Source organism: Lissotriton helveticus, chromosome 2_1 (assembly GCF_964261635.1).
Source record: "Lissotriton helveticus chromosome 2_1, aLisHel1.1, whole genome shotgun sequence".
Taxonomy (NCBI): Eukaryota; Metazoa; Chordata; class Amphibia; order Caudata; family Salamandridae; genus Lissotriton; species Lissotriton helveticus.
In genome coordinates this window covers 356,514,895-356,531,577 of record NC_136059.1, presented here as the reverse complement: position 1 = coordinate 356,531,577, position 16,683 = coordinate 356,514,895, and the positions used below count along the sequence as shown (strand labels likewise).

The following is a 16,683-nucleotide window of genomic DNA, read 5'->3' as shown; positions in this document are numbered from 1 at the left end:
CAGGACATCATCATCTCTGGTTTTAAGTCTGTTCAACCAGAGGAGCAGTCTCCCTTCTCTGTCTTTAAGAGTCTTAGAAGAGAATGTTCTACAAATCCTACATTCTTTAGGAGAATGGTCAGGGTAAAGACAGTAGAGGCAAGTTTCCTGCTTGTCATCGACGTGCAGTCTCTTCTTACCACAAGATGAACAGGCTCTGAACAGACCTTTCTTCTGCTGATCAGCCATTGTTATTTGTTGAAGAAAATATCCAAGCTTTATGAAGAAAAGAGATAAATCCAAGAAACCTGAGGAGAACTCAGGTGGAGACTCCCTAGCACAACGTGCAGTAGAAAATCTGAGAGACTGAGGCTCCTGGCAGGAAGGTTCTAGAGGGAGGTGGTAGCTGATTGGCTACCTTCAGGAATTTGGTCCTTTTTACAAAAGGACATAGATAGGCTACTAAAGCAAGGCCCTTAGGCCTACTTTTCTCTATGTATGTCTATAGGACATTACTTTACTATGTACCGGGGACTCCCATTTCGACGACGGGGAATGATTCAGGCATGTGAATCTATGAAAGACACCCATAATACTGGATAACTGCAAAGACACTTAAGAGAGAATTTAAAGACAAATAATGCAGCCTATATCCACAGGCTACACTGTCCAGTACTTCAACTAGAAATTCCACCAAAAAAACACACAAATAGCACAGCCTGCCCAGTTTCCTCCATAGAGAAACTTGCCTCTACCAGAAAAATCCTCTGGAATGATAGAGAGGAAGGCATGGACAGACAAGCCCCATAGGCTGGCATAAATAGGATACTGTGCCTTTAAGAGAACTTTCCAGAACTTCTCCCAGTATCCCAGAATGCACAGCAGGTCCCTCTTACTTTCAGTTCTTTTTGAAGGCGTAACACGCCAGACCTGTAGCATTCCTTACATGAATATCTCTCTCCACCGGGGAGGGCGCTTATGACTATAACAGAGATACCCCTACTACAGAACTGGAGTTACAGGACAGAAACTACTCCTTCTGTAGTAGGGGATCTCTGTGTATAATCGTAATCTAGGGAATAGAATGGCAAGCCCATCCCCACACCAAAGCGGCGGTGGAGAAAAGGGAAACAACACCACTAATGTGCGAACAGATTTCGCAGCGAAGCCTGCCCAACCTGAGCGTCTGCCCTGGCATCAGTGTCCAGACAGTAATGCTTAGCAAAGGTATGGACCGACTTCCAAGTGGCCGCCTTGCAGATTTCTGCAATTGGAACATTACGGAGCAAAGCAGTCGTGGCAGCTTTGCCCCTGGTGGAATGAGCCTTAGGTTTACCCCCTAAGGTCTTATTAGCTTTTAGGTAACACAGCTGTATGCAGGACACAATCCACCTAGAGATAGACTGCTTAGAGGTCGCAAGACCCGTCCTGACCGATCCATAATTGACAAACAATTTGTCTGACCTACGAATATCTTTGGTTTCATCCAGATAAAATTTCAACACCCTCCTAACATCCAGGGAATGTAAAGACCTTTCCGCTGGAGATGAAGGATTCTGAAAAAACGTAGGCAAAGTTATGGTCTGGTTGACATGAAAATCAGAAATAACCTTGGGAAGAAATTTAAGGTGAGTACGCATAACAACCTTAGCAGCATGAAATACAGTATAAGGTTCTTGGCAACACAACGCCTGAATTTCACTCACCCTGCGGGCCGATGTAATGGCTGTGAGAAGTTGGCCTGATATATGATGCTCACTAGTTCTAGTGATTACCTTGTATCAGTCCAAACAACCCTTATGGTGATTGGTTGTAAGTCAACCTTATAGACCAGCTATCCTAATGGTAGCATGGACAAAGCAGTCTTAGGCTAAACTCTTTTGGCATGTGAAGCCAGCTGTTTTACCACAATATAACCCCTTGAATACCAGATGAAAGGACACCACACAGGTTGTTATGAAAATAAACTGTATATTTATTAATAACACCTCTGAACTATTTATGAGGTCAGAGGGCTAAGCACATGACAATCTCTTAAGAAAAATACGATAAGTTGCACAAAATTACAATGGTGCCCTAGGGGCACGACAAACCATATACTAAGTAAGTGGAATGTGAAAGTCGATAAAAGGAATGGAGCTGTCCAGAGGCTGTAGGATCGATGGGACCACGCTACACTAACTCTAGGTAAGTAATAGGAGGCCCAAGGAACGCGTGTGGAGAGTGTGAACTCACACGCGAGATGCGTAACAACGTCTATGGACAGTACAGTTCAAGTAAAAGGTGAGTACGGACAATCCTGACTAGTTAGGACTAAAACGACTGTGGAACGGGACAATAGGACAGTTAAACTACCCTTGAGCACCGAAATGCTCTCGTTACCTCACCCACGGGCTGCGGGTGCATAGGTGCCAAAGTGTGTCGGGTTCTCGCGTTGAAGTCAATGGAGCCTGAAAGAAAAGATGCTGCAGGCGACCAGGAGGAAGATGTCCGGTGCGATCCAAGGGTGGATCGGTGGAGAAGAGGACCTGAAAGCAGAAGGGACAGTGTTCAAAGTCACTAGCCAGTGACCGGTGTGGAACCAGGAAGGAACCAGGTGCTGTCGTCGCGATCAGGTGAAGAGTGGACGCTTGACTCTGCAGCCACGTGGACCAGGACGTGTCTTCGACGACCAGGATGGAGGCACGAGCTGTCCCACGCAGGCTCTCGCTGTCGGCGGTGTCGGATCCGGAATTGGAGTCAACAGGCCTTGGCAAAGGCAACCCACGCGGTGAGTGGAAAAGACGTCTAGTGCGGACTAGGAGAGTCCGGGGTGCCCCTCTTTTGGAAGGGAGCAAGGGCCAGTCTGGAGCAACCAGACCAGCAGCAAAGATTCGAAGGTTCGTCGTCTAGGAGGTCACTAGCCAGCTGGCAAGTGACCAGACAACGCGTCGAGCAGAAAACAAGCAAAAGGGCCCCACGCAGATCTCGTGGAGGCTGGAGGGCTGATCTTCGGTGCAGGAGCTGCTCGGGGCTGGGGCTTCGCAGTCCCCAAAGCACTTGGTCGAGTTTACCTTGGGAGTCGTGCTGGAAGCGAAGTGCAGTTTCTTTCAAGATGGCCGGTCCCACGTGTCTCGTTGCACCCACGGATCTCAGCTGTGCTGCAGATGTGAGTTGAGGTCGGAGAGGTCTGGGAATCCGGGTCTTGTCGGGCTCTGAAGTCTGGATCCTCGAGGGAAGACGACAAAGTGAAGCCGCTGGACGCTTGATGGTGCCTGCAGTTGCAGGGTGGACACTCCTTGCCCACAAGGGAGATTTCTTCAGTCTTCTGTGGAGCAGAACGTCGAAGTCCAGAGTTTCTTCTTGTAGAGTAGTTCAGGATTAATCTAATTTGGAATGGGACCAGCTCCTACCTTTATCCTGCTAAAGGGGGCTGCACTACTGACTAGGTCCCTCCTATGGGTGGGACCAGGAAGGGGGGTGGTTACACCCCCTATCCTTTGTCCGGTTTCGCGCCAGAGCTGGGGCAGGGATGCCCCAGCAACTGGTTTGAACCGGTGTATGCACAGGACACCTTGTGTGCCTCAGGCATGTCTCATTCATTTCAGGCCTATCCTCCCCAATACACAAAATCCTGTCTGGGGTGTTGCTAGCACCTCCCAAGGCAGGAAACCCTTTGTCCAAGCCTCCCTCGCTGGAAGGACTCCCAGCAGCAGGAGGTCAGACTTGTGTCTGTGGTGGCAGCATCTATTTTGTGATGCCAAGGCTCGAGTTAACTTTAACCGGGGTTCGCAGTTACATACATGTCGTGTCCCTCTAGAAGGGTGGAATGCTACCCCCGTCGCCAGAATTGGCGAGGGGGTAGTATTCCAATTCATATGACACCTTACTCGACATGTTTTGACAATATTAGCATTTAACCGCGAGGTTGATAATGCACTTAAGAGTATATGGTATAGCGTTATCATGGAAACAGCTAAAGGACTTGGTTCCGAAAGCTGTAGACTGGCTCAGCTCATGCTAGAGCATCATCTCACATAATTCCAAGCACTCTGCCTTCAGGATTGATAAGGCCTTCCATAGGAGTGACTGATAGGAATATATGTGTCCATTTTAGGGTTAGATATAGGTATACTATATCTATAGCAAAGGGTGTTTACACCACCTTGCCCCAGCTGTCATGCAGCCAGTTGTGTTAGACTTAGATGGCCAGCCAGGGGTGGCATAATACATGCTTCAGCCCCTGGTAGGCCCTGGGTACAGGGACTGATAAGGTGGCCCAGTACCAATTGATAAATGCACCTAAAGTACATGGTTGTCAATTTAGAGAGAGAACAGCTAGGCTGTGGGTCTGATTAGCAGGCCCACAGCCAGGGAAAGTCGTAAAACAGTGAAGCAAAAAGCAAAAATCTGGGGTGACCATAGGATTGCAGACCCCACTCTCCTACAGTCCCGTCTGCTTTCAGGTCTTCAGCTCCACGGATCCGCCCTTGGATCCCACCGGACATCTTCCTCCTGGTCGCCTGCAGCATCTTTTCTTTCAGGCTCCATTGACTTCAATGCGAGAACCCGACACACTTTGACACCTATGCACTCGCAGTCCGTGGGTGAGGTAACGAGAGCATGTCAGTGCTCAAGGGTAGTTTAACTGTCCTAGTGTCAAGTTCCACAGTCGTTTTAGTCCTAACTAGTCAGGATTGTCCGTACTTACCTTTTACTTGAACTGTACTGTCCATAGACATTGTTACGCATCCCGCGTGTGAGTTCACACTCTGCACCCGCGTCCAGTGGGCCTCCTATTACTTACCTAAGGTTAGGATAGCGTAGTCCCAGCGGTCCTGCAGCCTCTGGACAGCTCCATTTCTTCTAGTGACTCTCACATTCCATTTACTTAGTATATGGTTTGTCGTGCCCCTAGGGCACCATTGTAATTTTGTGCAACTTGTAGTGTTTTTCGTAAGAGATTGTCATGTGCTTAGCCCTCTGACCTCAAAGAGTTCAGAGGTGTTTTGTTATTAATAAATATACTGTTTATTTTCATAACAACCTGTGTGGTGTCCTTTCATCTGATATTCAAGGGGTTATATTGTGGTAAAACAGCTGGCTTCACATGCCAAAAGAGTTTAGCCTAAGACTGCTTTGTCCATGCTACCATTAGGATAACTGGTCTATAAGGTTGACTTACAACCATTCACCATAAGGGTTGTTTGGACTGATACAAGGTGATCACTAGAACTAGTGAGCATCATATATCAGGCCAACTTCTCACAGTGACTAGTATCTGTGAGGAAAAGTCTGACTAGTGAAACAGGCAATGTAATGTTGAGTTTTATTGTTCCCATAGCCAAGAATTCATGAAGGGCATTATACGGTCTTAAGAGGGCTATCAAAGGAGTAGAATCAGGGTACGCATGGTACTTCCTGATGACCTGAAGGATTAGGAGGGGCACACTATTTGCAAAGTGTGGGAAGGTAAGCGCGTAAAGCTCCTTTCATTGACTTTGGGATTTTTCTTCTAGCTGTATTCAATCTCATTTTGGAGGTTCCTTGATCTTTTTTCCCGGGTTAAAGATATCCCTTTCACAGGTGCCTTAGCCCAAACTGTTGCTTGAGATAGTGGCATATTAGTTCCTTTCGGAATAGATTTAATGTACACTGTCTAAGAGCCAGAGAGATAATAGAGGCACTAGACAAATGAATATTGCAGTGTTGGCAGTTCTGGTTGGTGAATAAGGTGCAATATTTGGAGTCTGATGGTCAAGGTCAATATCTCATAACATTCTTGTGTTATGACTTCGATGTATGGGTAGGCATATTACTTGGACTTCGAAGAACACCCTAGGTCAACCTTTACTTTTTCTATGCCATTTTATGATGCATCAGTTGTTAATGGCAAGCAGACTTATGAAATACCACCCCACAAAGTCTAAAAGTACCTCAGGATTGAATAACATTTAGGAATATCTTGAAAACATCTCAATCTCTCTTTTTGGGATTTTTTGGATTGAGCAAAGGCCCTTCTTTTGGACGGAGTGCCTTCTTAACATTCTTCTGACATTGAGGGTCAGTCTACTGCTTTATTGAAACTTCAAGGTCTTCTCACAACTTTTTGCAACTTTGTCTTTACTTAGAGTTATAGCAAGTAGAGCAAAACCCTCATGAATAAAGGCAATCAGCAGTGCCACAGTGCCTCTTTTTCTTGTGGAGTATTCCAAACAAACTACTATAACACAAGCAAATTCAACAAAACAAAAATAAAGTATATCAACACCATTTATATAATCATATTTCAGAAAAAAATAAGCAAATTAACTGCTCTAATTTTGTAGTTCTAAGTCCAGGTTAACGTTTCCTGTGGAGCAGTAGATGATGGTGACGGCCATATGGGTTACTTCAGACTTCCTGCATGATTGTTGTAACCAAGGATATTGATTAGGAAGTGGATGGGTTAATACTAACAATGAAAAAGGTAAAAAGGTACATTATGGAAGGTGGGGACGAGGAGTGTGGAAAATAAAGTAGGAAGGAGTCCCTGGGCCTGCCGTAGTAGCAAGAGATGGGGTGACAACAAAGACTGTATCCGTTGTGCGGATTCGCGTCCGTCTATGGCGCCGTAGGTCCAGAGATGACGTCACGGAGGCTACTTAGGCGCCACCCATGCGTGCTGACGTCAGTTCTGTACACGACTTTCCGCGCCAGGAACGCAGAGCCATGCAAGAAACTGACCAATGGTGCCATGAAAATAGGACTCTGAAAGGGATGACCTTAACCCTAGAAATCAGTTCGCAGAACGGGGAGGATGGGTCGGGCGGTAAGGAATGTATCACTAACTAATGTCTCTTACAGATATATTGTTACAAGAGTAGAAACTTGTGCATCTGAAAGAGACGTTAGTGATAGATTCCTTACCTTAGAATAAAAACCCCAGCAATACCAACCCTGGTAGTGGGTCTGAGCACAAGATTACACCAGAAAGTCATGGAGAACAGAACGGCCAAAGAAGCCGTCTCTCTGGACTTGGCTGTCAAGGCAATAATGCTTGGTAAACGTGTGCAGCGAGGCCCACGTAGCTACCTGACAAATGTCCGGCAAGGGAACGCCGCGCTCCAAGGCGGTAGTGGCTGCCGTTGCTCTGGTAGAATGGGCATGCAGCCCCACAGGAGGCTCCTTCTTGGCAAACGAGTAACATGCTTTGATGCACAGAACAACCCACCAAGAGATGGTTTGTTTGTGTGCGGCCCAACCTTTTTTGGCGCCCACGTAGCCAACAAAAAGTTGGTCATCCACCCGGAACGGTTGTGTGTGCTTCAGGTAGAACGAGAGCACATGTTTCGGGTCCAGACGGTGGAGCCTCTCTTTGTCTTTTGAAGGATGCAAAGGCAGAAAGAAATGTGGGCAAAGTGATGGTCTGCCCGATGTGGCAGGGTGTGACAACCTTTGGCAAGAAAGAAGGACGAGTCTTTAAAACCACCTTGTCCGGATGAACAGAAAGAAAAGGAGGTTTAGAAGAAAGAGCCTGGAGCTCACTCAATCTTCTTGCAGAGGAGAGAGCTACCAGGAAAGCCGTCTTTAGAGTGAGAAGATGTAAGGGACAGTTATGAAGGGGCTCAAAGGGAGTGCACATCAGATAGGTCAAAATAAGATTAAAGTCCCATTGAGGCATTATGAAAGGCACAGGAGGAAACGTGTGTGTAATGCCTTTGAGTAAGCGATTAACAACTGGGAACTTAAAAAGAGAAGGATGATCTGGAAGCCGCAGAAAGGCGTAGAAGGCCGAAAGATAACCTTTGATAGTGCCCAGAGCAGAGCCCTGCTGGACCAAACAGAGAAGGAACAGAAGAACTTCGGAAAGAGGGGCAGAAAGGGGATCCACAGCCTTTGCTGTGCACCATACCACAAATTTGTTCCACCTGCAGGTGTATACCGTCTTAGTGGAGGGACGCTTGGCTGCCAGAATGACATCACAGACTTTGGGAGGAATATCAAAAGCTGCCAACTGTCGCCGCTCAATCTCCACACATGGAGGTGGAGGCTGGACAGGTTCGGGTGTAGGATCGTCCCCTGCTGCTGCAACAGAAGATCCTCCAAAAGAGGCAGTCGGATCAGGAGATCGATCGCCATGCTGAGTAGCTCGGGATACCAGTATTTCGTGCTCAATTTGGAGCCACAAGGATGACTTGGGCCCGGTCGCGCCGAATCTTCTTCCGCACTCTGGGCAGAAGTAGGTATAGGTGGACAACAGACCGCAGCTCCACTCACGACGAAATGTGTCGCCGAGCGAGTGCCGCCTTGGATATTCCAACGCGCAGAACGGATGACATTGCAAGTTCTCTTCGGTGGGGAATAGGTCTAACCAAGGTCCTCCCCACTGCAGAAAGAGACCTTGCGCCACGTCCGAGTTCAGACGCCATTCGTGATCCATCATGCACCGGCGGCTGAGTTTGTCCGCCCTGTCGTTCAGAGAACCTGCCAGCATTGAACCACCAAGGTAATGCCTTGATGTTCCAGCCATGTCCAGAGGCGCAGAGCCTCCTGACATAGGTTCCATGACCCCACCCCGCCCTGTTTGTTGCAATACCACATGGCGGTGGTGTTGTCCGGGAACACCTGCACTACACTACCCCGGAGAGAGGGAAGGAATGCTTTCAGTGCAAGTCGGATCACCCGACGCTCCAAAAGGTTGATTTGGAGCCAGGACTCCGCGGAGACCAGAAGCCTCTTATCTCCGCCTCTCCCAAGTGGCCGCCCCATCCCAGGAGGGAGACATACGTCACCACTTTGTGCTGCAGAGGGATCTGCCATTGACCTAATCGCGATTCGTGAGCCACTACTGCAATTGTCGTGCAGTGCCCTCTGAGATCTGGACATGATCGGACAGGTTGCCCTGTTGCTGTGCCCACTGGAACTTCAGGTCCCACTGCAGAGCCCGTATTTGCCATCTGGCATGTGGCACTAGCAGGATGCAGGAGGTTATCAGGTCCAGGAGCCAGAGGGTCATCCTGACTGAAACCCGGGATAGAGGCTGAAAGATCGGAATCATAGCCTGAATAGCCCAGACTCGCTGCTCGGGAGGATAAACCCAAAACTACGTTGAATCCAGAACCGCTCTGATGAAGGGGAGCTTCTGAGAGGGACTCAGGTGCGACTTCGGTACATTGATGGAGAACCCCAGCAAATGCAGGAGGTCGGCCGTAGTCTGGAGGTGGGAGACGACAGCCTGGGGCGAGCCCGCCTTCAACAATCAGTCGTCGGGATAGGGGAAAGACTGGAACCCCTGATCTGTGCAGATGAGCTGCGACCACCGCCATGACTTTCGTGAATACCCGAGGGGCACTGGTAAGGCCAAAGGGGAGCACGGCAAACTGAAAGTGCTCCTGGCCTACCGTGAACCGCAGGTAACGCCAGCAGGACAGGGATATGAAAATATGCGTCCTGCAAGTCCAACGCTACCATCCAGTCTCCAGAGTCGAGGGCAGCAAAGACCTGAGCCAGAGTCAACATCTTGAACTTCTCCTTCTGGAGGAAGCGATTGACGTTCAAGTGGTCCAAGATGGGGTGCAGGCCCACTTTCTCCTTCTTGGGGACCAGAATGTAGTGGGAATAACAACAACGTCCTACTACTGGCCCAGGAACGCGCTCGATGGCCCCCTTGGCCAAGAGGGCAGTGACTTCCTGTTGGAGAAGCGCAAAGTAATCCAGAGATATGCGGTGGAACTGGGGTAGCATGGCTGGAGGGGCAGACTCAAAGGGGAGGGAGTAGCCCCTTCGGAAAATTTGCTGCACTCACCTGTCCGAGGTACTAGAACGCCAGTGGGGGAGATGATGGCGAATCCTGCCGCCCTGCACCCCAAAGCTCGGACTAGGAAGGCTTTGAGGCGGACGCTGCGGGAGCAGAGGTGGACTGACCCGCACACTGGCCCCCTGTCCAGCCGCGGCAGGAACCACGTCCACACAGGCTCCTGGTTGAACGAAGGTCTCAGGCGCCCCTTCCATGGCCACGAAAGGAACGAAAAGCAGACGTGGCCGGGCGTGTGGTGGAGAGACCCAAGGACTTGGCATTTGCCCGGGAGTCCTTAAAATGCTCCAGCGCACTATCTGATTTATCGCCAAACAGGTGAGTACCATCAAAGGGCATGTCCATAGGAACTTTGAACATCCCCTGAAAGCCCAGTGTACCGCAACCAGGCATGGCGACGGAGGGTCACTGTCTTGGAAATCGCCCTACCCAGTGAGTCTGCGGTGTCCAGTCCACACCGATGGTGAACTTAGCTGCATCTTTCCCCTTAGCAACAGCTTGGGAAAGCACTGCCCGAAACTCCTCCGGACACTGAGGTAGCATCTGCGCAACCATGTCCCACACAGTGTGAGAGTAGCGGCCCAAGAGGCATGCGGTGTTCACCGACCGCAAACCAAAGCTGGCAGAGGAAAACAGTTTCTTGCCAAACTGTTCCAGCTTCTTAGATTCCTTATCCGGCGGGCGGTAGGGAATGCGCTTTAGGAAGTGGAGGCCTGGATGACCAGGCTCTCCAGAGTTTGGTGGGTTGTCAAAAAGGCAGGGTCACCAGGGGCCGTGCGATGACGCCTGGCCACATTTTTATCCACAGGAATCCCCATTGCTGGTCTAGACCAGGTGCCCATCAACACATCAGTTAATGCTTCATCGAATGGTAGCAGGGGTGCCATAGAGCTTGAGCCGGCTGAAGGCCTTCAGTGAGGAGATTAGTTTTGAGCGTCACCGTAGGCAGATCAAGTTCAATGGCCTCAGATGCTCTACAGAGCACCACAGTGTATGTAGCGCCCTCCTCCATAGCCAGTCCATTCCTGCTACGCACTGCTGTGTAGGAGGGTTCTCCGACCCCTCCCAGTCGTCTCCTTCAGGAGAATATAAATGGTCCAACTGCACCAAATACGGCGCTGGTCAGCGCGATCAGGCTCCATGTCCCAATTAGGGTCCCAATCCGGAGCAAAATTGTCCGAAAAACTGGGCAAGGGCGGAGATGGGATGAGCGGAACCCATTGCGGCGCCGGGATCGAAGCAGCGGGTGGAGCCGGGAGGTATGGAGCCGCCGGCAAAGGACCGTGCGGTGCCGGAGCTGCCGGCGGAGGACCTTGCGGTGCCGGAGGAAGACTTTGCGGCGCCAGAGCCGGCGGTGGCAAAGGAAGCCCCTCAGCTGGGACCGCAGGGCCTAAAGGCGCGCCAGCGGGAGCCCGAGGCCTAAAAAGGCAGTCCATGGCAGCAAGAAAATCTTGCACCTGGGCAGGAGTCGCCGACGGACCCGGATATGGTGGGTAGGCCGCAGGACTCACAGGCTCCAATGGAGCAGGGGGAGGTACCCCTGGGCCCCCCCATCCGCATCCGGAGACCGATGGGGGATGTCGGAGAGCGCAAGCGATTCTTCGACATCTAATGACGTCTCTTACCCGATTCAGAGTGTGAAGACTTTGACCCCGAGGAGCAATGATGATGGCTCTGCGGTCGGTCCCTAGGTCGACCTATGGACGTTGAACGGCACGGAGACAACTGCCAGGCCTCCAGCAGCTTACGGGACCGCTCCCGCAAGGCCTTCGGAGCCATGGCCAGACAGTCGGAATATGACCGGGAGTCATGATCACGCTCCGGACAGTAGAGACAGAGGTCATGGGGGTCGTACACCAGTAATTACGATTCTCTCCGTATAATACTCTGTTCCTTTTTATGTCAGTTCTGCATAATAATTGCTTACACAAGTCAATCTTTGAATGAGGAGTCGGTTCACCTACAACTTCTGTACTTTTCCTTCTTCCTCACATCTCCTTCAATACACTTTTGAGAGACTCCTACTCTATGCATGAAGATGATCTTGGAAGTTTGGGTTAACAGACTCCAATGCTCCCCTATGAGGACATGGTAAGAAGCCACACTGATGGCACGGACAGCAGCACGTAAATGCATAAGGGCAATCAATAATGCTGTTGAATATCTAAGTTGGAAATGTAAACAATATATCCAACACATCGAATTAATTAAAACAACTTGGCTAAAACTCGAGGAAATTATTTAAATTAAGTTTACAAAATAATTTTTTATCAAATGGCTAAGAGTTCCTTTATGAAAGACGGCTGTGTCTGGTTCATGTGCACTTTGTATGGCACTGATACGTTTGAACTGCCTGTGCACTGCCTGTATACATGATACATTGTAGAAAAATTCGACATAAGTAATAAAACATTGAAAAAAAGCTCACGTACCTGAACTGGATGGATTAGACCCTGGTTTAACGTCAAAGCAATTACATTAAGAGCAAAGTGGCGGACAGCAGACTGAGTATGGAAAAAGGCATCGAGGACCTGTTTAAGGTAAAGCTGCATGATAGAACTGCTCATTCCTGAGGAGATATCTCCCATTTCTTTAAGGTCTTCTTGTTTTGATAATTTTTTCCCTATAAAAGAAATAAAGGTATTATTAACATCTTGACAGATGAATAACAGACCATAGCTTAAACAGCTGTCATGGAGTCTTATGATCTAATATTTAGAGTGCACATGATAGTAAGTTTGTTATATGACAGGAAAAAGATAGGAATTACTTGCATTTATTAATGCTTTTTCTGATGGCTACTCCGCCTCCCTGAAGATTACTCATCTGTAGAAACATTCCATACCTCAAAAAGAATCCAGAAAAAATTGTTCTACCATACTGTTCGGGAGGCAACTGTTGCAAAAGCAATGTTTGATTCAATCTACATGGGCTAAAGAAATGCAGACACCCATATATACATATACATATATATACACACACACACACATATATATATAAAATCATATATATACATATATACGTATATATATATATATACATATACATATATATACATATATATATATATACATATATATATATATATATACATATATATATATATATATACATATATATATATATATACACATATATATATATATATATATATATATATATATATATATATATATATATATATAAAATCATAACCGTCTATATATCTTTCGACAGATTCATCAACCTATGAATATAGCCCATGTGTCGAACAGGAAATGTTTCCCTAGAAGCAGCTCTCCAATACTGCTATGTATCGGCATCAATCAATCAAGCATTTGTAGTGCGCACTACTCACCTGAGAGGGTCTCAAGGCGCTAAGGAGGAGGAGGGGAGGCAGCTGCTGGTCTAACAGCCAAGTCTTTAGGAGTCTCCTGAAGGTCAGCAGGTCCTGGGTCTGGAGCAGGCGGGCGGGAAAGGGTGTTCCATGTCTTAGCGGCGAGGTGGGAGAATGATCTGGTGCCTGTGGTCGCTCGGCAGATGCGTGGGACGGTGGCGAGTGCGAGGTCAGCGGAGCGAAGCTGGCGGTTCGGGCGTAGAAGAATAGTCGTTCGTTGAGGTATGCTGGTCCAGCGCTGTGGAGTGCTTTGTGAGCGTGGGTGAGGAGTTTGAAGGTGATCCTGACAGGGAGCAAATGCAGGTGGGTGGTGATGTGGCTGTGGCGAGGGAGTCAGAGGATGAGGCATGCAGAGGCATTTTGTATGCGTTGGAGTCTCTCCTGGAGTGTAGCCATGGTTCCTGCGTAGAGGGCGTTACCGTAGTCCAGCCTGTTGCTGACAAGTGCTTGGGTGACCGTTCTCCTGGTTTCGGTAGGGATCCATCTGTAGATGTTGCGGAGCATGTAGAGGGTGTTGAAGCAGGAGGAGGAGACAGTGTTGACTTGCAGGGTCATAGAGAGCATTGAGTCCAGGATGAACCCCAGATTGCATGCGTGGTTAGTGGGTTTCAGGGCAGCTCCCAGCGTGGTCGGCCACCAGGAGTCGTCCCATGCGGAGTGGGTAGAGCAGAGGATGAGGACCTTCGTCTTGTCTGAGTTCAGTTTCAGTCAGCAGGTCTTCATCCACTCTGAGACGGTCTTCAATCCCTCGTGGAGGTTGGATTTGGACCATTTGGCCGGGTCCTTGGTGAGGGAGAGGATCAGCTGGGTGCCGTCCGACTTACGAGACGATGTTGAGGTGGTGTGCGCGGACGATGTTGGCGAGCAGTGCCATGTAGATGTTGAAAAGGGATGGGCTGAGGGATGATCCTTGGGGTATGCCTTCGGGTTTTAGTTGCGCGGTATAAATCTTCTTTCATTCATTCATTCATTCATCCTGGTTGCTTCAGATTGGAACAGGGGGAGGCGGACACTCTGGGTTCTGCCTGAGAGGAAGGAGGTGATTCAGTCCAGGGTTTTGCCTCGGATCCCTGCGTTGTGGAGGCGTGTGCGAAGGGTGTGGTGGCCGACTGTGTCGAAGGCGGCAGAGAGGTCCAGGAGTATGAGGGTCGCAGTTTCGCCTTTGTCGTGTAAGGCCCTGATGTCGTCAGTGGTGGCGACGAGGGCAGTTTCGGTGCTGTGGAAGCCTGGATTGGGAGGAGTCCAGGACGTTGTTCTCCTCCAGGAAGTGGGTAGGTTGTCTGTTGACCGTCTTCTCAATGACTTTAGCCGAGAACGGGAGCAGGGAGATGGGTCGGAAGTTCTGGAGGTCCTTTGGGTCCGCCTTGGGTTTCTTGAGGAGGGCGTTGACCTCGGCATGTTTCCAGCTCCCTGGGAAAGTGGCGGTCTCGAAAGAGCTGTTGATGATCTTTCGGAGATGGGGTGCGATGATGGAGCTTGCCTGGTTGAAGATGTCATGGGGACAGGGATCGGAGGGTGAGCCGGAGTGGATGGTGTTCATGATTTTGATGGTGTTATCGTCATTGTTCCAGGAGAGCAGGAGGTCTGTGTGTTTGGTTGGTTATGAGTTGGGGGTGTTGGCGTCAGTCGTCGGCACCTGGGTGTCGAAGCTGTTGTGGATGTTTGCGAACTTGCGGTGGAAAAAGGTAGCCAGGGAGTCGCAGAGTTCTTGTGACGGCGGTACATCGCTGGATCTTGCAAGTTCTTTCATGATGTTGAAGATCTCTTTGCTGTTGTGTGCGTTGTTGTCGATGCGTTTCTTGAAGGAGGTTCTTTTGGCGGATCGGATGCGTTGGTGGGGTTTGCATCTGGCGTTCATGAGGGCTGCGTGGTTGCCTGGTGTCTGGTCTTTGCGCCATTGCTTCTCGAGTCTTCTGCAGGTGTGCTTGGAATTCTGGAGGCCGGCGTTGAACCAGATGGCTCTTGTGTCGATGCGCCTGTTGGAGGGGTTCCTGATCGGGGTGAGGGTGTTGGCGCAATAGTCAATCCATTGTCTGAAGTTGTGGGCTGCTGCGTCGGTCTTAGAGGGCTCGGGTGGAGGGTCTCGGGTGAGTATGATGAGCTGGTCTTCTGTGACTTTTTTCCAGTTGCGGTGTGGGATGCGTAGAGGTTGCTTGAGTGCGGGGTGTTTCTCAAAGGAGAAGTGGATGCAGTGGTGGTCAGTCCAGTGAAGTTAGGTGGTGTGGCTGAAGGTGACATGGTCGCTGGCGGCGTAGATGGGGTCTAGCGTGTGTCCGGAGGTGTGGGTGGGTGTCGTGACGAGTTGTTCGGGTCTGAGGTTGTCGATCAGTGTAGTGGAGTTGTTGTCGTTGGCATTTTCGAGGTGGAAATTCAGGTCTCCGAGGAGTATGTAGTCTGAGGAGGCGAGGGTGTGCGTGCTGATGAGGTCGGTGATGGATTTGCTGAACTGTGGTCGGGGTCCCGGGGGTCTGTAGACGAGGGTTCTTCGGAGGGTGGTGGTGTGATCGACGTGGATCTGAATGTGTAGGTGTTCGGCCAGGTTTGTTTGTTGTTCCGGTTCCTGAGTGTGATCTTGTAGCCGTCCAGGATGGCTATGGCTATGTCCGGTGCCGAGGAGGTGTTCATCCAGGTCTCCGTCAGGAAGGTTACGTCCGGGGCGGAGTCGTCGAGCAGGTCCCAGAGAAGGGTCCGTGGGTGAGCTTTGGGGTGGCCTGGAAGCAGGTGGAAGGTCGTGGGGTCCAGGGGGTCTGTCGCTGGGCTAGGTTCAGGCACGGACAGGCGCAGACGGACTTGCCTTAGGCGCGCCGGCGGCACGCCCGCTGGCCGCGACGAGGTCGGCCTTTGTAGGGGAGGGACGAGCAGCTGGGAGCGGGGCAGAAAGGGAGTGTCGGCGGTCAGCGACAGAGGGACAACGTAGGGAAGAGCAGACACACAACCGAGGGGCACAAATGAACCAAGAAAATAAACAATCACAGGCACACCACAGAGGGGCACAAAGGAGCTGAGCAATAAAACAATTACAGGCACAAGTACAGTGAAATACAAGAAAAAAAAGCTAAGCTGCAAAAAAGATACTAGACCATGAAACGTGAACAGGGAAGCCACGAACCCTGAACAGAGGTGCTGGCTGGCTTCAAGGCGAAGCAGAGCACCGCTGGGCTGTTGGGGAGTGTGATGTCCTGGGACAGAAGACTCACTGAAATGACATACTCTCTGGATGTAACAGTGCCTATTCAAGGCACCATCTGGCACCAGTTTTACATTTTTGTGCAGCCAAATGAGATGTGTGGAGCAGAATCAAAAACAGCTTAAGGGCTGTCCATAAAACAGTAGAACAGTTGATTAAGAAACTAAGTTACTTACCTGTAAACTGTGGTTCTCCAGTATTGGTATCTTTCATTGATTCACATGCTTGAATCATTCCCCAAAGTGGGAGTCCCACGGTACATTAAAAAGCAGTAAGTAATAACGAACATTGAAGATAATGGAGAAAAACATTCCCTTTCAACATTTCATCCTAGTCATTAAGAATGGTCCAAATTCCCGCTCATCA

The 16,683-nt window shown here is 49.6% G+C and overlaps 1 protein-coding gene across 14 annotated transcripts in view; it reads right to left on the bottom strand.

The window, feature by feature from the left end:
* The window catches only part of NIPBL (NIPBL cohesin loading factor), a 1,942,504-nt gene that overhangs the window by 206,544 nt on the left and 1,719,277 nt on the right, over positions 1-16,683 (bottom strand). For all 14 annotated transcript variants that reach the window (XM_078674965.1, XM_078674957.1, XM_078674966.1 and 11 more), the window contains one exon: positions 12,187-12,377. In XM_078674965.1, coding sequence (XP_078531091.1) covers positions 12,187-12,377 — 191 coding nt within the window. The remainder of the gene's footprint in view (positions 1-12,186; positions 12,378-16,683) is intronic.